Source organism: Phodopus roborovskii, unplaced genomic scaffold (assembly GCF_943737965.1).
Source record: "Phodopus roborovskii unplaced genomic scaffold, PHOROB, whole genome shotgun sequence".
In the NCBI taxonomy this organism is placed as follows: domain Eukaryota; kingdom Metazoa; phylum Chordata; class Mammalia; order Rodentia; family Cricetidae; genus Phodopus; species Phodopus roborovskii.
The window spans coordinates 8,280,015-8,299,694 of NW_026126575.1; the positions used below are offsets into that span (position 1 = coordinate 8,280,015).

The 19,680-nt window shown below is 39.9% G+C and overlaps 1 protein-coding gene across 1 annotated transcript in view; it reads right to left on the bottom strand.

Moving 5' to 3' along the window:
• Suclg2 (succinate-CoA ligase GDP-forming subunit beta) overlaps positions 1 to 19,680 on the bottom strand; it is a 248,084-nt gene that overhangs the window by 116,119 nt on the left and 112,285 nt on the right. Inside the window, exons 3-6 of the mRNA XM_051203291.1 lie at positions 12,386 to 12,485; positions 11,312 to 11,402; positions 3,890 to 4,042; positions 2,022 to 2,111 (exon numbers count right to left, since the gene is read on the bottom strand). Of these exons, the coding sequence (XP_051059248.1) occupies positions 2,022 to 2,111; positions 3,890 to 4,042; positions 11,312 to 11,402; positions 12,386 to 12,485 (434 nt within the window). The remainder of the gene's footprint in view (positions 1 to 2,021; positions 2,112 to 3,889; positions 4,043 to 11,311; positions 11,403 to 12,385; positions 12,486 to 19,680) is intronic.

Below are 19,680 nucleotides of genomic sequence, written 5' to 3' on the forward strand. Positions count from 1 at the left end.
TGGAAGGAAAAAAAAAATCGCTGTCCCTGAGCTAAATAGGAGCTGTAGGTCTCATGCCCAAAGATTTAACTAACCACAGACAGAACTAATATTATAGGGCTGGTGAGATGACATAGTAGCAAAGGCTCTTCCTGTCAAATCTGATGACTTGAGATCAATCCCCACAACCTACATAGTGGAAACAGAGAGATGATTCCAGCAAGTTGTCCTCTGATCATGCACACCATGGACATACATTTCCACATATATATACATATATTATACAAACAAACAGAAAAAATACAAAAGAAAATATTCTAAATGAATATTGAATCTTCCCTGAACATCTAGGTCTTTCTGCTTATTATTATTCCTCAGGCAATAAAATATAACAACTATTTACAGAGCACTGGTATTTGTAGGGAGTGTATGATGCTTGGGAGAAAATGTGTGTCAGTTATAAGCAAACACTATGCCATTTTCTAAAAGGAACTTCAAGTTTCTGTATTCTCAGGAATACTGAAGGGGAGTACTGAAGTGGGAGAACTTAATGTATAACAACTGGCTGGACCAAGGCCAGTGAGGGCACACGGGGTTACTAAGGAAGCCTCTTGGGGTTAAAGAGGGAAAGGACAAGAAAGCAGGCCGAAAGTTCTTCTGACTTAGCTGTGGGATGAAGCTTGCCTGTGCTATTGGTCAGACCAAAGGCAAAAGTGGATGTTCATGACAGATTCTGTCCACCAAAAGCTTGAAGTACCACTTTTTGTCTTCAACATCAAAAGACAGAACTACTAACTTGGTTACATTTTTAATTGTTCTGCGTGAAATATCGCCTTCATGCATGCAATCAATAGTCACTTCAAATGCCCACAGGCTATAAAAGAATAGTAATTAGTCAAATAATGTGCATTGTTAATATACACAATAATAATCTTGCTTGGAGTGGGGCTTAGGAGTAAATCCAGGTCTCAAAAGTGCAAGGCAAGAATTCTACCACTGAGCTACAAGCCCATCTTTAATGGAGTACTATCAACAATCACTCTCACACAGGACTAAACTGAATCTCTGTTATATACTTCTCAGCCAGTAGCCATTATTCCCATTATACAGATGCTGGAAATAAATTCCTAACAGAACGGACATGTATATGCCAAGCAGTAAAATCAATGCTTAAGAAAAATTTTAAATTTTTTAAAATTTAAAAATTAAAGGTCTGAAGCCATAGTGAGTAGAATGTTTGCCTAGCATGCACAAAGCCCCTAGTTACATTCCAAGCATCATGTCTAACAGGTGTGGTGGTGCATGCCTGTAATCCCAGGTCTCAGGAGGTAGGACTACTAAAGGCTCATAAGTTCAACCTGAGATACATGAGCCTCTGTCTCAAAATCATAGTGACAAGATATCCCCAAACAGCATGAAGTTTATGTATATACTTGCAGCAAACATACAAACCTCTGTCACATACATATATGTTTATATAAATACCATAAATCTATACAACATGTTCGTATATGCATACATATATACAACAATATATATTTATATATACACACACATTATAAACCTGAAACACACTGCCTCATATGTATTCACACATATCTCTAATATATATGAATGCATGTACATATATACACATTATATAATTACTCATACATTTATGCATACATACATATACACATCATAAAATTACAGGCATAGACTAGCATTCACACACATACACAGATATATAACTCTATCACATACAGATACATACACATATATTTATCATATCTATATGCATACATATAAACCTCTACCACACACACACATACATACGTGTACATAAGCATACACACCCATCTCTTTCAGATACATACACATACACCATAAACATCACCCCTTAGAACAGTAGGAAATATTTTCTTGATCATAAACAATTTGGGGAAAGGTTTATACACAATCATCTTGTTTGCTGTCATTCACAAACATTAGCAGAAATTAAGCAAGTTCCTGCAATATTATCTAAAATGAGGCAAACATGCCGGCGCTCAATGGCTATGTACCTGGTTTTTCAAAGGCCCGAGGAAGCCCAGATTTTCTGCCATCCGCTGGGCCTGGCTATCCTTTATTCCTTCAAAAATGTCAATCTGCTCCTAGTAAGAATGTATCAAATGAACAAAATTCAGAAGTCAAGTATGAAGATTTAAACCTTAAAGCAAACGTTTAGTATTTACTGGCAAATGAGTAATTAAAGTGTGGCACCCTTCCATAGAGCTCTGAGCGGGGCTACTGCGGCTGCCTATAGGCTACGTTTTAATTAGCAGGCCATCTATGAAACAGCCCTTCCAAAAACTATATAATTCTTCAAGGTGGCATGCTGACAAGATGATCTGATGCCAGTTTTCACTTTTAATTACTACACAGATGGCACTGATGAATATTTAGTCAGTTAATTTTTGTGACATCTTTTGGAAGGCATCCAAAGAAAGGCTTTGCTGCCTAATATTGCTGTTAAGTTTGGAGTTGTCATACACAGGTTAAATATTATCTTATGACTTGAGCACTTTATTCACATGAAAATTATTAATAATACCTTCACTCTACAAAGAGCTGTTCTGTCAAAAACAAATGCTGCCCATGTGCATTAGTTCATGCATTATGTTAGCAAATGGGATTGTTTTAGATAATGTTAACTTTGAAAATGGCTAGACATTATGAGTAAGCCTGTGTATAAAGCGTCAATGAAACTTCCAAAGCAGTTAATTTCTCTATGTAATACTGATGAGAATGTTTTAAAACAATCACTGAAGTGTGGGTACAGTAAATAGACAAGCAGGTTCAGAAAATAGGACTCTTCCTCTACTTAGGGGGAAACAAAATAATTTCCAAAGGAAATAATATTCTTGTAGAAAAATTTAATGGAATTAGACATTAAGAAACAAAATTAAAAACTGGGTCCACAGTTCCAAAATCTCAGTAGATGAGAATGGCACCTAAGCATTTCTACATATTAATCTATTAATTCCCATGATGCGAGAGTAGGAACCATTACATTATCATTGCTTCCTTTAAAAATGGATTTACTGGGCTGGAGAGATTGCTCAGCTGATAAAGGCTAGGCTCACAACCAAAAAAGAAACAGACTTACTACATCCTCAGATCTGACAACAGATCTCTCTGAAACCAATCACAGTGTCAAGATTTCCAGGACTGGAATAATGGGGCAGGATATGGACCTCTGACTGCTTGTTTTTCCCTGGACAGTCTGTAAAGTTTAACATCTACTGTCTACTTGATGGAGTCTAGCTTATGAGGTCATGCCTAGGCTAAGTAAAGACTCCCCCTGAATGTGGAATGTCATGGGTCAGGGTCTCACAAAGGTGAAGGAAAGGAGACAGGGAACTACACACCAGCGTTCATCTCCTTCTGCTTCCTGACTGTGGATGCCCTGTGACCACTGTCCCACACTCCTACTACCATGCCTCCCCCACCCTGGTGGACTATGGGCCACAATAACGCATCCCTTAGGTTACTTTGTCAAGATTTTGTCACAGCAAGAAAAGTAACTAATAGAGAGGCTCACCCACACTCGATTACATAAGCAGAGGTGTCTAGACCACACCCATGGTTAAAAGCAGGAAGCCAACCTAGCAGAAATGGGGCACAGCAGTGTTCTCCTCTTGGTAATTCTTGGGTCAGGCTAGACAGAAAGAAATTATATGGAAGGAAAAAGCAGGGAGGGAAGAGAAGGAAGAGAGGGGAAAGGGAAGAAGAAAATGCCTTTCAATACTGGACTTGCAACCAGTTTCTTGTTAGATTTATCATCTTCATAACTCAGACACAGACCCATTGCTCCCTACTGCAGACTCCACATTAGAAGCCATGCAGCCACACTAACAATTAGTTAGCACTGCCTGCTAATAAGACATACCTTAAAGATGAGTTCTGGATTGGAAGCTGCTACTTCTTCAATATCAACACCCCCCTGGGGGCTGCCCACTATCACCGGACCATTGTGGGACCGGTCCATCAGAATGGCCAAGTAGGTTTCTCTAGCAATGTCCAAGGCTTCAGCAACCATAACCTGGCATATGAATGAAAAGTCCAGTTAAAGTGGATTCAGACAGACTTGAGCTTAGAAATCCATGCCTCTAGCCACAAAAAGCACACAGTGCCATTTCCAGGCTCCTGACATTTAGAGTCAGTATCCAGAGGTCTGAGGCTTGTATGTGGGTACACAAAGCCTCCTGCCACCTCCTTAATTGATCTTGTCAAAGTGCTCAAATGACAGGGATCTGGTTTGCCTCTGGAAGGCTTCCCAGTCTCATCATGCTTTTCTTTCTGGTGAATCTTTGTCATTTGAGGAAAATGCTTGGGACACGGCTGTTCTAATCTGACATACTAACAGTACATACATACATACATACATACATACATATATAAAATTACATTGGCTCCTCTCTGATGCCAATGGTAGAAAGCCAGGATTAACTACTAAAGAAGAGAATGCTTACAGTATACAGATAGCGTATATATTTATAAAGTTCTATCTTAGATAGCTGTATTTTATTTCATTTTGTACTATTATATAAATGTAATATTTACTCACTTAAAATAATGCAGTCACTGGGACTGATGGCACAGGCCTGTGATCTTAACTCTGAGGAGACTGAACCAGGAAGATACAAAGATACAGTCTGGTTGGACTACTATTGAATTTGATGCTAGACAAGGCAGCTAACTGTGACCATTGCTTAAAAAAAAAAAAAAAAAAATTGTGTGTGTGTGTGGGGGGAGGGGGTAGAGTACTTGCCTAGCATGAAGAGGTCAATCCTCAGTGCCAAAAGAGGAAAAGAAAAAAAAAAAAGCAGGACCTGAGGTACCAGGCAATTATACAGGACCTGCTATATGCTTAGCAGGTATAAGGCCCTGGGCTCAAACTTCAGCAATAATAATAATAATGATGATGATGATGATGATAATGATAAACACACACACACACACACACACACACACACACACACACACACACACACACACACAAAGCATATGAGAAACTGAATGCATCCTCCTGCAGCACCACCTCCTCATATCCAACTGTCACAATGGTACTGTATGGCCCCTTGAACCTCTATAGTACTTAGGACAAGATGCCCCTTCCCCTGGGATAGGGAATCACTTGTCAGAACCAATCAGGGGCAAGTGGAGTGGAGAGCATTCATACCCTGGTCATGTCATCACTGAGCATCTTTTTGTTCTAAACAGTTTCAACAAATGTGAGAAAACCTCTTATGAGCTTAACCCCTTTCCTTGTTATCTGCAAGTGCTTAGGAATCACTTCTGTGGGATCACGTCACACACAACCATGCCTTGCTTTGGTTTTTGAAATTATTTTTATTTTTTGAGATCTGACCTAGAACTCGCTACATAAGCAAGGATAACCTAGAATTTATGATCCTCCTGCCTCTCTGTCCCAATACTGGACTATGGTCATTTGGCACCATGCACAGCTTCATCAGTGCTGCGGACCAGACCTGAGGCTTCATGCACGAGGCAAACACTCTACCCACTAAGCTGCAGATCCTGCCCTATTTTAAAACTGTTAACCCTGCAACTTGGATTCCTTCCTAAGATTTTTCTCTTTCTAACCTTAACTATACAACACTTAATATGTTAATATTTATTTAACAATATGCACATGGCTATTGATACGGACATCAGTTTTCATAGCTGGACTGTTGCCCTTTTCATTACTTTTGTATATGTATCTCTGATCATCTGTTTTATTCTCTGTAAAAGTCTTGCATGGAATATTTAAGATTTTGATTAGTAATGTCAAATTGCACTTGAGAGAAATTATCTCAGCTTACAGAAATACAACAGGAATGGTGGAAATGTCTTGGCTGAAGTTTTCAAGAACACAAACATCCACATAAATAACCAATAATAGACTTGAAAGTAATTTAAAAAACAAAATAACACTACCTTCTCTAACAGTAGTTTAGTATTAGGTTGCATTTTAAAAGTTATATACTAAAAGGCATTTTATTTTAGCTACCCAGAAGCCCCTACAACAGTTCTATTAATATAATAAAAATTTTGAAAGCTCTAATGGAAAGATATGAAATTCCTTTTCAAGCTTTTATTGAATTTACCACCAATTAAAGGTAAAATATTAGGGCAAGAAATGTGGCTCAGTGATAATAACACATGTTTAACATACGAGGCTTTTCACACAGCTCCTGAGACCCAGCAGCTATCCGTAATTCCCACCAAAGAACCATCTCTTGGATGCAGCTAGTGTTGGGACAGACTAATTTCTTTAAATTACAAAAAGTCCAACCACTTGTCAACAGCTCTCCTCCTGGCCATCAGGAAGGCAAAAGCCATCAGCTCCCCAAGTTCACTTGGTGAGAAACAGCTGGTCACTGCAAACATTAACTCTAGTCTCCACTGCACTTAACTCTAGTCTCCTTCTCAAAACAACAACAATGTGCAGCATTCAGAAATAATATGAAATTCACCTTTGTAAGCATCAACACACTTTAAGAAATTAAAGCAATTTCTTCTAAAGGTTGTTCTAGGACGATAGAGAGATATTTTAAGAAATTTGGTAGGGACAATCTATAGTTGAAGGTAGTATTTTTGAAATTTTAGGCGCAATAATATAACTGTGCGTGTGTGCGTGTGTGCTTACAGAAGACAAAGAGGACGCCATGTACTCTGTTATACCACTCTGAGACTTACTTCCTGAAGACAAGGTGTCTAGCTGAGTGTGGAGCTAGGTTGGGAGCCAGGAAGCTCTAGCAATCCTCTGTCCTCGACTCCTATACTGTAGAGATTACAAGCAAGCATGGCTTTCCTTACATGGGTACAGAGATTTGAATTAGGTCCTCATGTTTGCAGAGCAAGTGATCTCTCCATCCCTCACTACTGATACACAGTCTAAAGCACAGTTAGTCTAGTGAAACAATCAAGGATTATCAGTATTCTTAGAAGCAATATAAAATTCTAATCCTCAGGATGAGTGTCATTCAAGAGTCTTATTCTTTATCTTTTGAAACACTAGCTGATGGGCTCTTCATTACATCACACTTCAGTTTGCGAAAACCAGCTGCTTTCTCCAACAGTTCCTGCTTGGGAGAAATGTCTCATTTCTTAAGGGAGAAAAAAAGAAAAAGAAAAAAAAAAAAACAAAACCTGGAAAATGATGCTTAGTAATTCAAGAAAGTCCACACAAAGACCCAGTGTTTTCTTCTGGCTGAAGTATTTAGGGAGTGTTACAGAGAAATTTGATGGACTCAGGAAGCTCAGGAAGATAAATTTCAAGAGCTTCATTTGAGTCCTGTAAGATTATCTTCTGGGATCCCCTGGATTTCAAAATGTCTTTATCCTACTTGACCAGAGTACCTCTCCTCCTCTCCACCCTCACATCCTGCTACTCAAACTTTAATTCTGAGATGGATACCAATGGGTAAACTATTCATAACATAAACTGCGAGAGTTAAGATTACTAGGAAATTATCTAATTCTTTCCTACAGTAACTGTTATTGATGATACTGACCATGGACCCAATGAGAAGCACTGTCTTACACCCTTTCCTGTCCCAAGCAACATGTAACACAATTGCACAGAGTCCACCAAAAATGTGTGGTATACACCAACAGATACGTATGTGTGTATGTATTAACCAGCACCTCGAATAAACTTAAATCGGAAGTATCTATAAGTCTCTAGCTTCAGCTTAAGGATGGAGTTGCTTATTCCTCCAGTGCATTCAGATAAAACTATACAAATGAGAAACCAGGAAGAAGCAGAAGATTGCAAAGAAGAAAGCAGCACAGTTAGGAAGCCTGAGGTCTAAGAAAGTACAAGGGACTGAGTTCCACCTGGTAAGTCATATGCTGGAGGACTGGTTACCCAGGAAGGCCCACTACAAGCACAGGCACTGGAGGCCTGAGTCATAGGGTTTCTCTGCAGATACCTACCAAACATCAGCAGGAAGTATAGCATTAGCAGTGAACGTGTTGGACATGCCAACTTAAATGAACATGTGAAATTAAAAGTTCAATCTCAGTAATAATTGCTACAGAAAAATAGTGGAGACATTAGGTACAAATCTTAAAAAGAGAAAGGAAGGAAGGAAGGAAGGAAGGAAGGAAAGAAAGAAAGAAGGAAAGAAGGAAGGAAAGAAGGAAGGAAGGAAAGAAAAACCACCACATACTGAGCCTATATTCTAATCTTTATGTAACTACGAGAGCAGAATCAAGGCAGAGCACAGAAGAGAAAGTTGTCTTATGGACACTGAGGTTTAACAAAGCAAACACCCATTCTCCCCAAACTAATAGAATGGTTTAACACAATTTCTATTGAAAGTTCAGCAGGAGATTTTCTTTCTATCATGTAAGATAAAATTATTCTAGGAAGTATATGCAAAGGAACAAGAATAGGATAAACTACACTGAAAAATAAGAATAAAGTGAGAAGATCCAGTATTCACAATGTAAGAACTTACTACATTGCCACAGTAGCTCAGTAGGGGAGGCAGGAGACCTATAGGAACACAGGAAGTTAATTTTTGATGATGGTACAAAAGCAATACAGTAAAGGGGTACAGGTACAAGTGAACATTCATAGGCTAAAACAAAAGCAAGACAAAACCCATTGGCCTAAGTCTATCACTTATCACTTAATGAAAAGGAACTGACCATAAAACCAACTCACAAAACATAAAAATAAAAGCCCTTATGAAGTTACCAAAGAACCTTCTTCTTAAATTGTATATCAAGAGCCCAGTCCATATAAGAGCAGTGATAGTTTGGAATTCATCAAAACTAAATATTTTTGTTCTACAAAAGGCTCTGCTATGATGAGTATGTGACACATAGCAGCTGAACCTGTTAGCACAGTACATATAAAGCACACCTCCAGCCTTGTCATGGAAGGCATTTAGGCGTCTGCTGGAGCCTGCCCTGGCTCACTGTCCCTCAGAATACTACAATAGTGAACACAGCCTTCAAGAAGAGCCTACAAAGGACAAACGAGCAAATGAGAAGGTATCTAACATCTGCAGGAACAAGGCAAATGCAATTTTAAATCAGGATGAAACAGCACTACATTTCCAAAAATGGCTAAAGCAATGGCATCATCAAGTGTTGGCCAGAAAGTAGAGAGACCTGGTCATCTGTATGCTGCAGATGGCAATGTGGTGCCATCAATTTGCCAAATATTTGGCAGTTTCTAAAATAAAAAAAGACAAAAATCCACTGACCATACAACTATCACATAATTCAAAATCTATCCCCCAAATAAAGATTCTTTCCACAACAAATCTGTTCACAGATGTACAGAACACCTCTATCTGTAACAGCCCAACCTGAAACCATCAAGGTACCTATCAACAGATGATGACTTAAGAAATTGTGGAATATGCACATTACACAATACTATATAGCAAAAAATCATCAATCTCCAGAAAATCATGAAATCATGACAAATGGGAGATAAAAGCTCATTTCAAAGTTTTCATTTCTATAACATTCTAGAAAAGTTTGTGTCCCCTCCAAATTCCTGCTACAACCTCATTTCCAATGAGAGACTATTTAGAGACAGGTCTTTGAGAGGTGAACAGAACATGAGGGAGAAGCCTCATGTTAAATGGGAACTCAGAGCTCCCTCAACCTTCCAGTGTTGTAGGAACACAACAGAAATGTGACCCTCTTCTTTCCAGGCACAAAAGCTAATGAGACTTCTCCAGATGGGGAGAAATGAATTTCACTTATATACAGCCCACCCAGGGTGTGGGAAGCTTTCACATCAGCCTGTGTGGACAGAGACACAAGAATGCACTGCTTCTTTTTAGCTAAGACTTTAGGTGTGTATTAACTTATTTAAATCAAAGCACTCCCACACACCATGCTATTAACAGCAAGAGACAGTTAGGCAGTGATGATACATGCCTATAATCACAGCACTTGGGAGGCAGAGGCAGGTGGATCTCTGAGTTCGAGGCCAGCCTGGTCTACAGAGCAAGTTCCAGGATGGTCAAAGCTACACGGAGAAACCATGTCTTGAAAAAACAAAAAAGAAAAAGGAAAATTAAAAAAAGTGAGTCAGGGGCTAGGAAATGCTGCACATAACAGAGAAAATGTGAGGAAACTTCATGGCTAGAACTCAGCACCAAATGTGATGCCTGGATATCTCGGTACCACAATCAAATCTCAAACTTAGGATGATCATAACTCAGGTTTATCCTGGCTCTTCCCAAGGCCTGACAGATACTGCATGATGACTTTAATCGCTGAACTCAATATCCTGGAAAGAGGGGACCTGGGACCCTGCTGTTATTTTATCTGGAGCCATCTATGGATTCTCTCCAGACACCTGTCTGGAAAATGAAAGGCACAGTCAGTTGTGAAGCACACAGACTTCCCTTGCTTCTCCGCTGCCTCACCATCTATAAGACATGCCTTTCATTTTCCACTCAGTGCCCCTCCCCACCAAGTACAGCACAATGATACAGGCTACAGATCCCTAAAGCCATGGCAACAGAGCAGGTCCAAAAAGTGGGGACCAATTTACTGCAAGGATGGATGGGTCTTGCCAATCATAGCTGTCTTCTGGGTGGCCACATGTGACACCCAAGGGGCTCTGCTCATGAATTCACATTCTCCAACACAGGTTTTGCATTGTGAACACAGGTTCTTTATTTTGCATTGGGGTATGCACAGCAGACAGCTCCTGCTGCTTTACGTATGAAGAGAGGGAAAAAGTATGAAAACAGAGCAGTAGGGAGAGGCAAGTTCTAGACTTGGCTCTTACATTCATAATTGCACAGCAAAGGCAAGCCATTTTTATCTGAGCTTTACTTTCTCTGTGTGTATATCTATGTGTCGTGTGTATGTATGCTATATGTACTTACTGCTAGCAATCTTCATTCACTAATAATATACTCTTAGTAGCAAGTGGCTTAAAATGGTAGTAACATCAAAGTATAGCGTAAGATATTTTGAAGAATAACCACCACAACAGGCAATTCTAACAGAAAAGACTGAGGGTGGGGCTCATGGGGACAGGAAAGGATCACTGAGTACAAGGCTGCCTGCCAAGATTTGTCAGCTTCAAGCAGAATGTATCTGTGCTTTGAATGGAAAACCGCTGCTTTGGCCATTCACCTACTGGCATTTGGTGAATGCCAATGTCCACAGTTCTTCAGGTCTTTCTTCAAAGACACAGCATTCCCTAAACAAAAAGAGACCACTGCCAAAGCACAGTGCTTCATTAGATCTGTCAGAGCTGGGTCTAGCTCTCTGTTTTAATTACATACAAAATGACCAAGAAAATTCTTATTACCTTGTTAACTTTCACACCTTCTTTTGGAGTTTGTTTCGTTGCTAGATTATAACCAATCATCTGCTGAGCCAGCTGTCCTACCACTTTAGGGCTAGGAAAGAAAAAAAAAAAAAAAAAAAAAAAAAAAAAAAAGGATAAGGAAAAGTCAAAAAAGACAAAGACAATCAGGGTATATTGCAAATAACTATAGAGCAGGGTTCATGGTATCCACCATTCCACCTCCTCACAGCTACACAATCCAGGGCTACTCCCACCATTCTACCTCCACATACATCCATATTGCCCAGGACTACCTCCACCACCCAAACTCCTCAAAGCCACATTCCCCAGCACTATCTCTACCACCCAACCTCCTCACAGCCACTATACCAGGACTACTTCTATCACCCAATTTCATCACAGCCATACTGCCCAGGATCTACCTCTAGCCATCATCTTCACATTCACATTACCTACAGAATACATGTCTTTCCATTTCCATTCATGTGTCTAGTACTGTCACAGGGTGCATGACAGCCAATACAAATGAAGGGATGAGTGAATGAGTGAAGGGATGCTCAACTCTGCTACCTCCCCACTAAACAAATTAGTGACGAAACAAAACTAGATGTATAGCAGATTTAGACAGAAGGTGAATGAAAGACTGACAGTGTATGATCCTGGAAATAGTAAACAATGAAAAGACTGTGATGGGAAGAGTCACAGCTTGGTGCTGGGACAAGATGCTACAAAGATACTCAGATAAAGGCAGGCGTGGACTACCAGAGGCCACAAAGAAACCACTGGTGGCAGGGAACCACTGAACATTTTCATGGGGAGTGACATGATGGAAATAGTATCTCAGTTGCAAGTGATTTTATTTCAAACTCTTAGGATTGTCTGAGAGAGAGCAAGAATAGTCTTCCTCAGTGAGTGATACAAAGCCCTCTAATGGGACAAGGAAGCCTTGGGCCACTACCAGATCCCTGCCAATGCCTTCACTTGCCTCTCCCCGAACTGTACCCGCCCCAGCCCCAGCCCTCCTGCTCAAGACCCCTTTCAGTTAGGATGGGGACCCCCCCCCTCCGGACTTACTCTTTTGTTAAATGAACTCCTCCTTTCAAGCCACTATTGAAGACACCTTTTCCTCTTCCTCCAGCTAAGATCTGGGCTTTTAAAACAATTTCTTTTGCATCTGAAAAAGAAAAATCCAAATAGTAGCTATTTTAAATTTTTTCCTTTCTTCATCCCATATTTAAAGGGGCAAGAAAACAAAAATCAAACAAACAAACAAAAAAAAAAAAACAGGGAAAACAAAACAATATGAAAAAGGACTTCCACAAGGACCTAGTAAAAACACTGCTAAATCAACATGGGAAATAAAGATAATAAGGAACTTCAAAAACTACAAATTAAAAAGGGAGAAGCAGAAGCTTATTTATTGAGGACAGTGAAATAACCCTAGCAGTATGAGCACCTGATAGGCACACATGCAGAGGAAGCCAGGCTCTGTTCCCTTGCTCTTCTGAGTGTGCTAGAAGACACTAAATAAAGCCAGCGAGGCAGTTGAATTTTACTGTGTATTGATACTCCCAAGTGGCAAAGGATCTGACTGCCTGTCAGCCTCTGAGCTGTCAGAGGAAGACTGGACTGGTACAGAAAGGGCTAACAGACAAGACACAAAGCTGCCTTTAATAACTGCATTCTTGGAAACCAATAGTTCTCTGAGCAGTTGTTCTATATATTGACAGGGATAGCCAAGAAAGCAGGAAATGAATTAAAACTAGAAGCAAGCAATATTTTTTTGTAAAAAACAAAACAAAAAAAAAATGGCAAAATGAAAAAAATCTCCTGGTTGGGGGGGGGGAGGGAGTTGGGAATATTTGTTTCTCAGCTCACGCAAAGAAAAAATAAACTCTCTGTTTCTGACCTTTTAGACCAGAGTTATAAACTCAAACATGTCTGTAGGCCTGGCAGGGAAGTGGGGTGAGAGGTCACAAAGAGGTAAACGGGGCCTTTAGCAAGCAAAAGAGTTCCCTTCCCCTATGGGAGGCCACACTCCAAATCAAAAGAGTTTAAAAACCAACCAGCACACATCTCAGGGCATAGCTGCATGGTGTCTGTGCAATGTCTTTAGTTAAGTTGGAGAACTAAAGCCATTTCCATTAGGCTGCCATGGCTTTCTGGTTGAGTACCTAAGGATCTTGATTCTAGGCCTGCCAGTTTCTTCACTCAGCTAGGCAGTCCTCTGAGACTCAGTTTATTATGAGAAACAATGATGATTGTTTCCAGGATTAGCAGAGACAGAGCTGAGAAGTGTCTCAGTAAGTAAAGCCTTTACTCTGTAAGCATGAGGACCACTATTCTGATCCTCAGCACGCATATAAGCTAGGTGCAACAGCACAAGCCTGTAACCCCAGTGCTGGAGAAGAAAAGACAGGAAAAGTCCCTGGGGTGCAGAGACTAGGCAGCCTTGCTGCATCAGTAAGCTCCAGGGTCACTGAGAGACAGTTCTCCAAAAATAAGATGGAGAGTGAGGAATACACCGAGCATCAATCTCTGCTCCACTCACATGCATATACACTCCAGATAATCAAAACCTAAATGGATAAAATTTTAAAAATAACTGCCATGATTCATACTGAGTTCTATCTTTAAGTCGTTGGCTGCTTCAGCTAGGAGAGTCCTTGTCCTTGCCATTGTTGTTCAGTCAATCGGGCAAAGGTTGAAAGCAGAAGATCCACTTGGGGGAACTCTAGAAAGCCTGCACACTCTGAAGGCACAGGCTCAGCCAGGGACCAGTCAGTCAGCCCATGCAGAGGCTGCAGCTGGAAGAACATCTGTTGCTTCCACTGCTGGCCTTCCATCTCTCACATGAGTTTGTCTTCCCATAGCTAAGGCCCAGCACATTTCAGAAACAAGCACAGTTCCTTCTTAGAATGCAGCCCTTCCCCACCTTTGACTCTTGATTCTGCCCTCGACATGAACCATCACATCAACAGCCAAGCCTGACTTAGAGCAAGCTGCCACCCAATAAGATGGGAGAAAACAAGCTATAGCCATTGTTCAATATCAGAACTCATCTCAGGAAAGTACCCAAGACTCACAGCCCATTCGGGTTACTTACTACACAGAACAGCATCATGCCTGTGCAATGATACTGGGATCAAAGGAACCTCAACAAAAATGCCCAAGCCTGGGTTCCTCCTTCAGTGCTATAACAGGCAAGCAAAACTCTTGTAGATGAGGCATAACAGGGTGAAAGGAGATGCTTGTCTGAAAAGGGGTCATTTTAAAGGGGAATGCAGTGCTACAACACCAAGAAGAAGAAACACAATACAGTAGCTGAAATGCTGATCTGAATGGCTGCGTTCATAAAACAAAGTGTGATGGCTATCAACATCAGGACTATTCTCAGTGACTGCCCAAAACTGGTATAGAGAAAGACATTTCCTACTTGTCTTCTGACGACACAAGTGGGAGAAGTACTTTTTGCTGTGGCACTCAGGTTTAATTACAGTCACTTCAAATTCTTTAAGAGACTGGGGCATTCCACATCATCATCTTCTCCCACGCCCTTGGTGCCCAGGAGAAATGCTCCCCCTGCTGGTTTTCCAGCAGCACAACTGGAAGGCCAGGCAGCACTCCTAGCAGGCCACTGGGAAGTGACACCCTACAGGCTGATTAGACCAATTCTAGTCACCAGTCGCTAAGATCCAAAAAAGGCTTTCACTATTTGTCCTTATGTCAAAGGATTCTGTGCCACCCTGGTGATAAGCCGAGCAACCATTTTGGTGGCTGAAGTCATATTTGTTTTGCTTTGTAGTGCTGAGAACTGAGTCCAGGGATTTAACTTTGTCCATGCTAAGGATGAGTTCTACCACTGAGTCATACAGTTCCCAAGACACTGCAAAAAGAAATAGGGGGAGGGGGTGCTATTCAAGCTGTTATGTCACACAAATTGTAATCCAATCCAAAAGGGGGGGGTTCACTAAAATAACCTAATGCTAAGTATAAGTGAGCAGCCTCCAGTACAGAAGTTTCCCTTCTTGATGGAGACTCAAGAAGTGATTTCATTCAACTAGTACTTACTTAAATGTTTGAAATGGGGGGGGGGGGGGAGTTCTACTCAAAGATTACTGGTTTCTTCCTTCAGTATTTACCAAGTTTATTCCATTTATGTCATTGTTTTAGTTTCATTTAAAGATCTGATTTCCCAAAAGTAAAAGCTCAAACATATCTGGATTTCTGAATACTACCTCCTACCTCAAACACAAATTGAAGAATAGCCCATATATACAGCTTAAGTTATCTAAATAATTTTATTTAACCATAGTATACCAAGCTAGAAGTGGAAAAGTACGGTGGATTGTCTACAGAAACAGATTGCATATATACATGAATATTATTAGACTGCAGTTGGCCTAGGTGTGCTATTTCTTGCTCCTAGATTGTATTGTAGTTACCTTAACTAGCAATGTGTTCCCTGTATTTTATTCCTTTACCGGTGAGTTTCTCATCATAAAAAAGTAGTTTGATACAAATCACTTTAGTGAAATTTTTATATTTAGATGGAACAAAGCCTTATCAGACATAGTTGCTAAACCTAGAGATACATATAAAATTCTCAAATACCCTATAACCTTAGGAACCATTATGTAGAATTGCTTAAGAAGCCCCATCCTATAGTTGTACTTTATTCTGCTGACTGCAAATGTTATCCTTCTGACTGCAAGTGTCATTCTGATTATAATACAATTATATACCAAGTTTATGATCCCCCAAGTTTCATGCTGAACAATGAATGCTCTTTGAAGCACTTTTAAGTATAAATAGAGTTAAAAGCATTAAGAAAAACACTCAAAATAAAGACATGTTTTTATTAGGCAAGTTTTATAAAAGTGGTTGACTTTGTTCTTCAGAGGTGGCATTTTGAAAACATATTTATAGAAAATAATGTTCATGAGACATAGCTCACAACTACAGTAAAAATGTCAAGAATGTCTGAGGCCTGAACATACTGACACATACCTTTAATCCCAGCACTTGGGAAGCAGAGGAAGGCAGATCTCTGTGTTTGAGGCCAGCCTGGTCTACATAATGAGTTTCGGGATAGCCAGAGCTACATAGTAAGTAAGACTCCATCTAGAAAAAACAAAACACAAACAAAAAAAGAATGTCTGTGAATGTTACTTTCAGCCATCTTTTGACACAGTTGTCTAACATTGAGAATTTGCACTACCAAGCTGGGTTTTACTCCATGATTCCTTCTTTCCAAAAGCAACCCTGTCTCAAATGCAGAACACACAGAGCGACTCCAATAACCCTCTAAATCAGTCACTAGCACTGGACTTGTTGAGGGAACTCTAATTTCCATGGTTTACCAACTAGAACAAAATGAAAACACCCAGCTTTCAGCACAAGAGTGCTGTTTAGGTTGTGTGTGGTAATCACCTTTCAGCAGGCTTGACAAAACCTAACTGGTGCTCTTAAGATCTATCCCAGCACTGCAGATCTTCCTACTACCAGAAGGCGAGGAAAAGGGACAGCAGAAGGCAAGAGGAGTGGAAAGGTATTATGGGAAGATGAATTTTTTAATTAAGAACCTAAAATGAGAGGGAGTTTAGTTTGAGTTGTAGCAAGTTGTCAAAGTATCAAGTGCCAAAAGAGTTGAACTGCCTTTATTAGGTCTGAGGATTTCAAATTTTAAAAGTGAGAGCCATCAATCTGCAATCATTACCGTAATGTTTTCTGGACTTGGATATAAACTTCTATAGGTTGTAAGTAGGTCATGTGAAGAACAAGATACTGTGATGACTCTGTATGTTTAGTGGCATCCTTATTCTAACTTTAATCATGCCTGACACAGGCCACCAACAGTGAGCCAATAGATTCTAGAATCAACGACCTCAATACTGTTCACAGTACTTGACTGAATGAGACTTGATTCTTGGCCTCCCACCAAACTGCTACTCATCAGACTTAAACCATACATTCCTGAAATGGCAAGTTTAAATATAAGTAAAAGATAGAAATCGGATGGACTGTAAGATGGGTTTTGTTACACCTCAATTGTATACTGTTATTAGTGGCTACTGAAACAAAGTAATGGGTTTCACTGTGATAGTTCATGCAGATGTGTGAAGCATTTTAATTACATTTACTTTCTCTGTTCCCCTCTTTGATTCCTATTCCCCCATGCCCTTCTTCCCTTCTACTTCAAAAGTATCATCTTCCCAGACTCCACTTAGGAGAGAAAACATACAGCACCTGCTATGCAAAGTCTGCCTCATTTGGCCCAACAAAATCATCCCATCTCCCGCCATCTTCCCAGAAATTAAATGATTTTGTTTTTCTTTATGGCTAAATAATACTCCACTTGTGCAATATACTTTCTTTATCAATTCAACAGATCGCATTTGGCCTGCTCTATAGCTTGGTTGCTATATTAGTGCTAGGACAAATATGGGCATGCAGTTATCTCTCTATGGTTCACTGACTTCATCTTTAGGGATTGTGAGATTCAAATAGTAAGCTCTCCAGGATGAAATTTTAGAAATATTTTTTATTAATAATAAGACTTTTATGTTCCTTTTAAATCTAAAGTTTTATACTGCGTAAGATAACCAATTTATTAGACATTATAAAAAAACAATCCCTTTATTTGGATGCTATGGGGGGCATGATAAAACTAGTTTGAGCAGTTTATTAATCATAAAGAAGGTCATAATATGCTAAAACAAAATATGCTCATGTTTTCAAGGGACTAATTTTCATTTGGGTCCCTATAAAACTCCAGTGATTGATTTCTTAAATTACTGTTTTCTCATCCTAATATAGTTTAATATATGTGTGCGTCTGTGTGTGTGTGTGTGTGTGTACATTTATTTATTTATTACTATGCTATAGGCCCCACCCAAATTATCATAGTTAAGCTCATCTATTCTCTGGTACTTGGCTCTGACATTGTTTATTGCTTGCATAACCATTAATACTCTGTTGATGATAAAAAATAATACTAAATAAAAATCACCTCTAGAAAGACTCCATTCAGTGTAGTATTTTTGTTGCTCTTGTTTTGTTTTTCGAGGCAGAGTTTCTGTGTATAACAGTCCTGGCCATCCTGAAACTCACTGTGTAGACCAGATTGGCCTTGAACTCATAAAGACCCACATGCCTCTACCTCCCAAGTGCTGGCATTAAAGGCATGTGCCACCACCACTCAGTTCAGTGTAGTATCTTATAAGCCTAAAAATATATAAACATCTTGCTCTTTTATATAGATTATTATTATAATCTCAGGTTTATTAAAAGTAAATCAAACAATATTATTTCAAGAGGAAAGTTTAAGTTTATACCCTCCTAACACTGAGGCCCCAGATCCCCTAAGGCTTATGTGAGATTATGTAACACTGCAGGGCTACAGACTTGGTCACCAAACTTCCACACACAAAGCATGAAGGTGCTTGAAGAGAGAGCATTAGCTCTTCAGAGAAGACCTCTACTGAATCTTATGCAAATTAAAGGACAAATCAAGTGTCTCATGACATACATTAGCAGAATATATGACTGTGTAACATCCAAGGCCTTGGGAGGAACCAGAAACATTCATGGAAGATAAAAAGCATTAACACTCAAAGGACTCCCAGAATATTTTAGAGTACATTTAAAAGAAGCAAAGTAGGACTAAAAACAGCCCCTACCCCAAGCTGCCCTCCCACAAGAACAATTGACAACTCATCCCAGTGCTGATGTCTTTAAGCCCACAGGCAGCCTCTATCAGCCTGCATTATTTGGAACAGTCTATTTGACGCATGCTCTAAAAGCATTTCCCAGGATACGGGTCCAAAAGCTACAGAAAACCCTCCAAAAGGAGATGCCCTGACCTTCCACAAAGGAATCAACCTTTATAAACCATGTTTAAAAATTAGCACTGACTCCAGGGCACAGCCAAGTCTCATGAAACAGATGCCATCTCCTCAGTGAAAGCCCTTCAGTGATGGCACACTACAGGTGGGGGCTGGGGAGGAGAGGCCCAATTCTTGCCTAATGAAGCCACTCTCCAGCTCTGCATGGTTCTTGCCTCACACACTCAGTGTGGAGTCTCTAACTTAAGGGTCCACACAGCATCAAAATCGCCTTCTTAGTCCCCCAAAAAATGACCAAAGGAAAGTGTCTGGCCTGGAATGAGCCCTCTATCCAAGGCCTATTCATGCTCACCATGTGCTATGCACTGTGATATTATAATCACTATCTGGTTGCTGAAAAAAAAAATCCCAAAAAACAAACAAACAAACAAACAAAGCAGTTAGTTAACAAAAGGGTTTATTTCAGCTCACAATCTGAGGGTACAGTCCATCACAGGAAGGGAGGCACAGTGACAGTGGCAG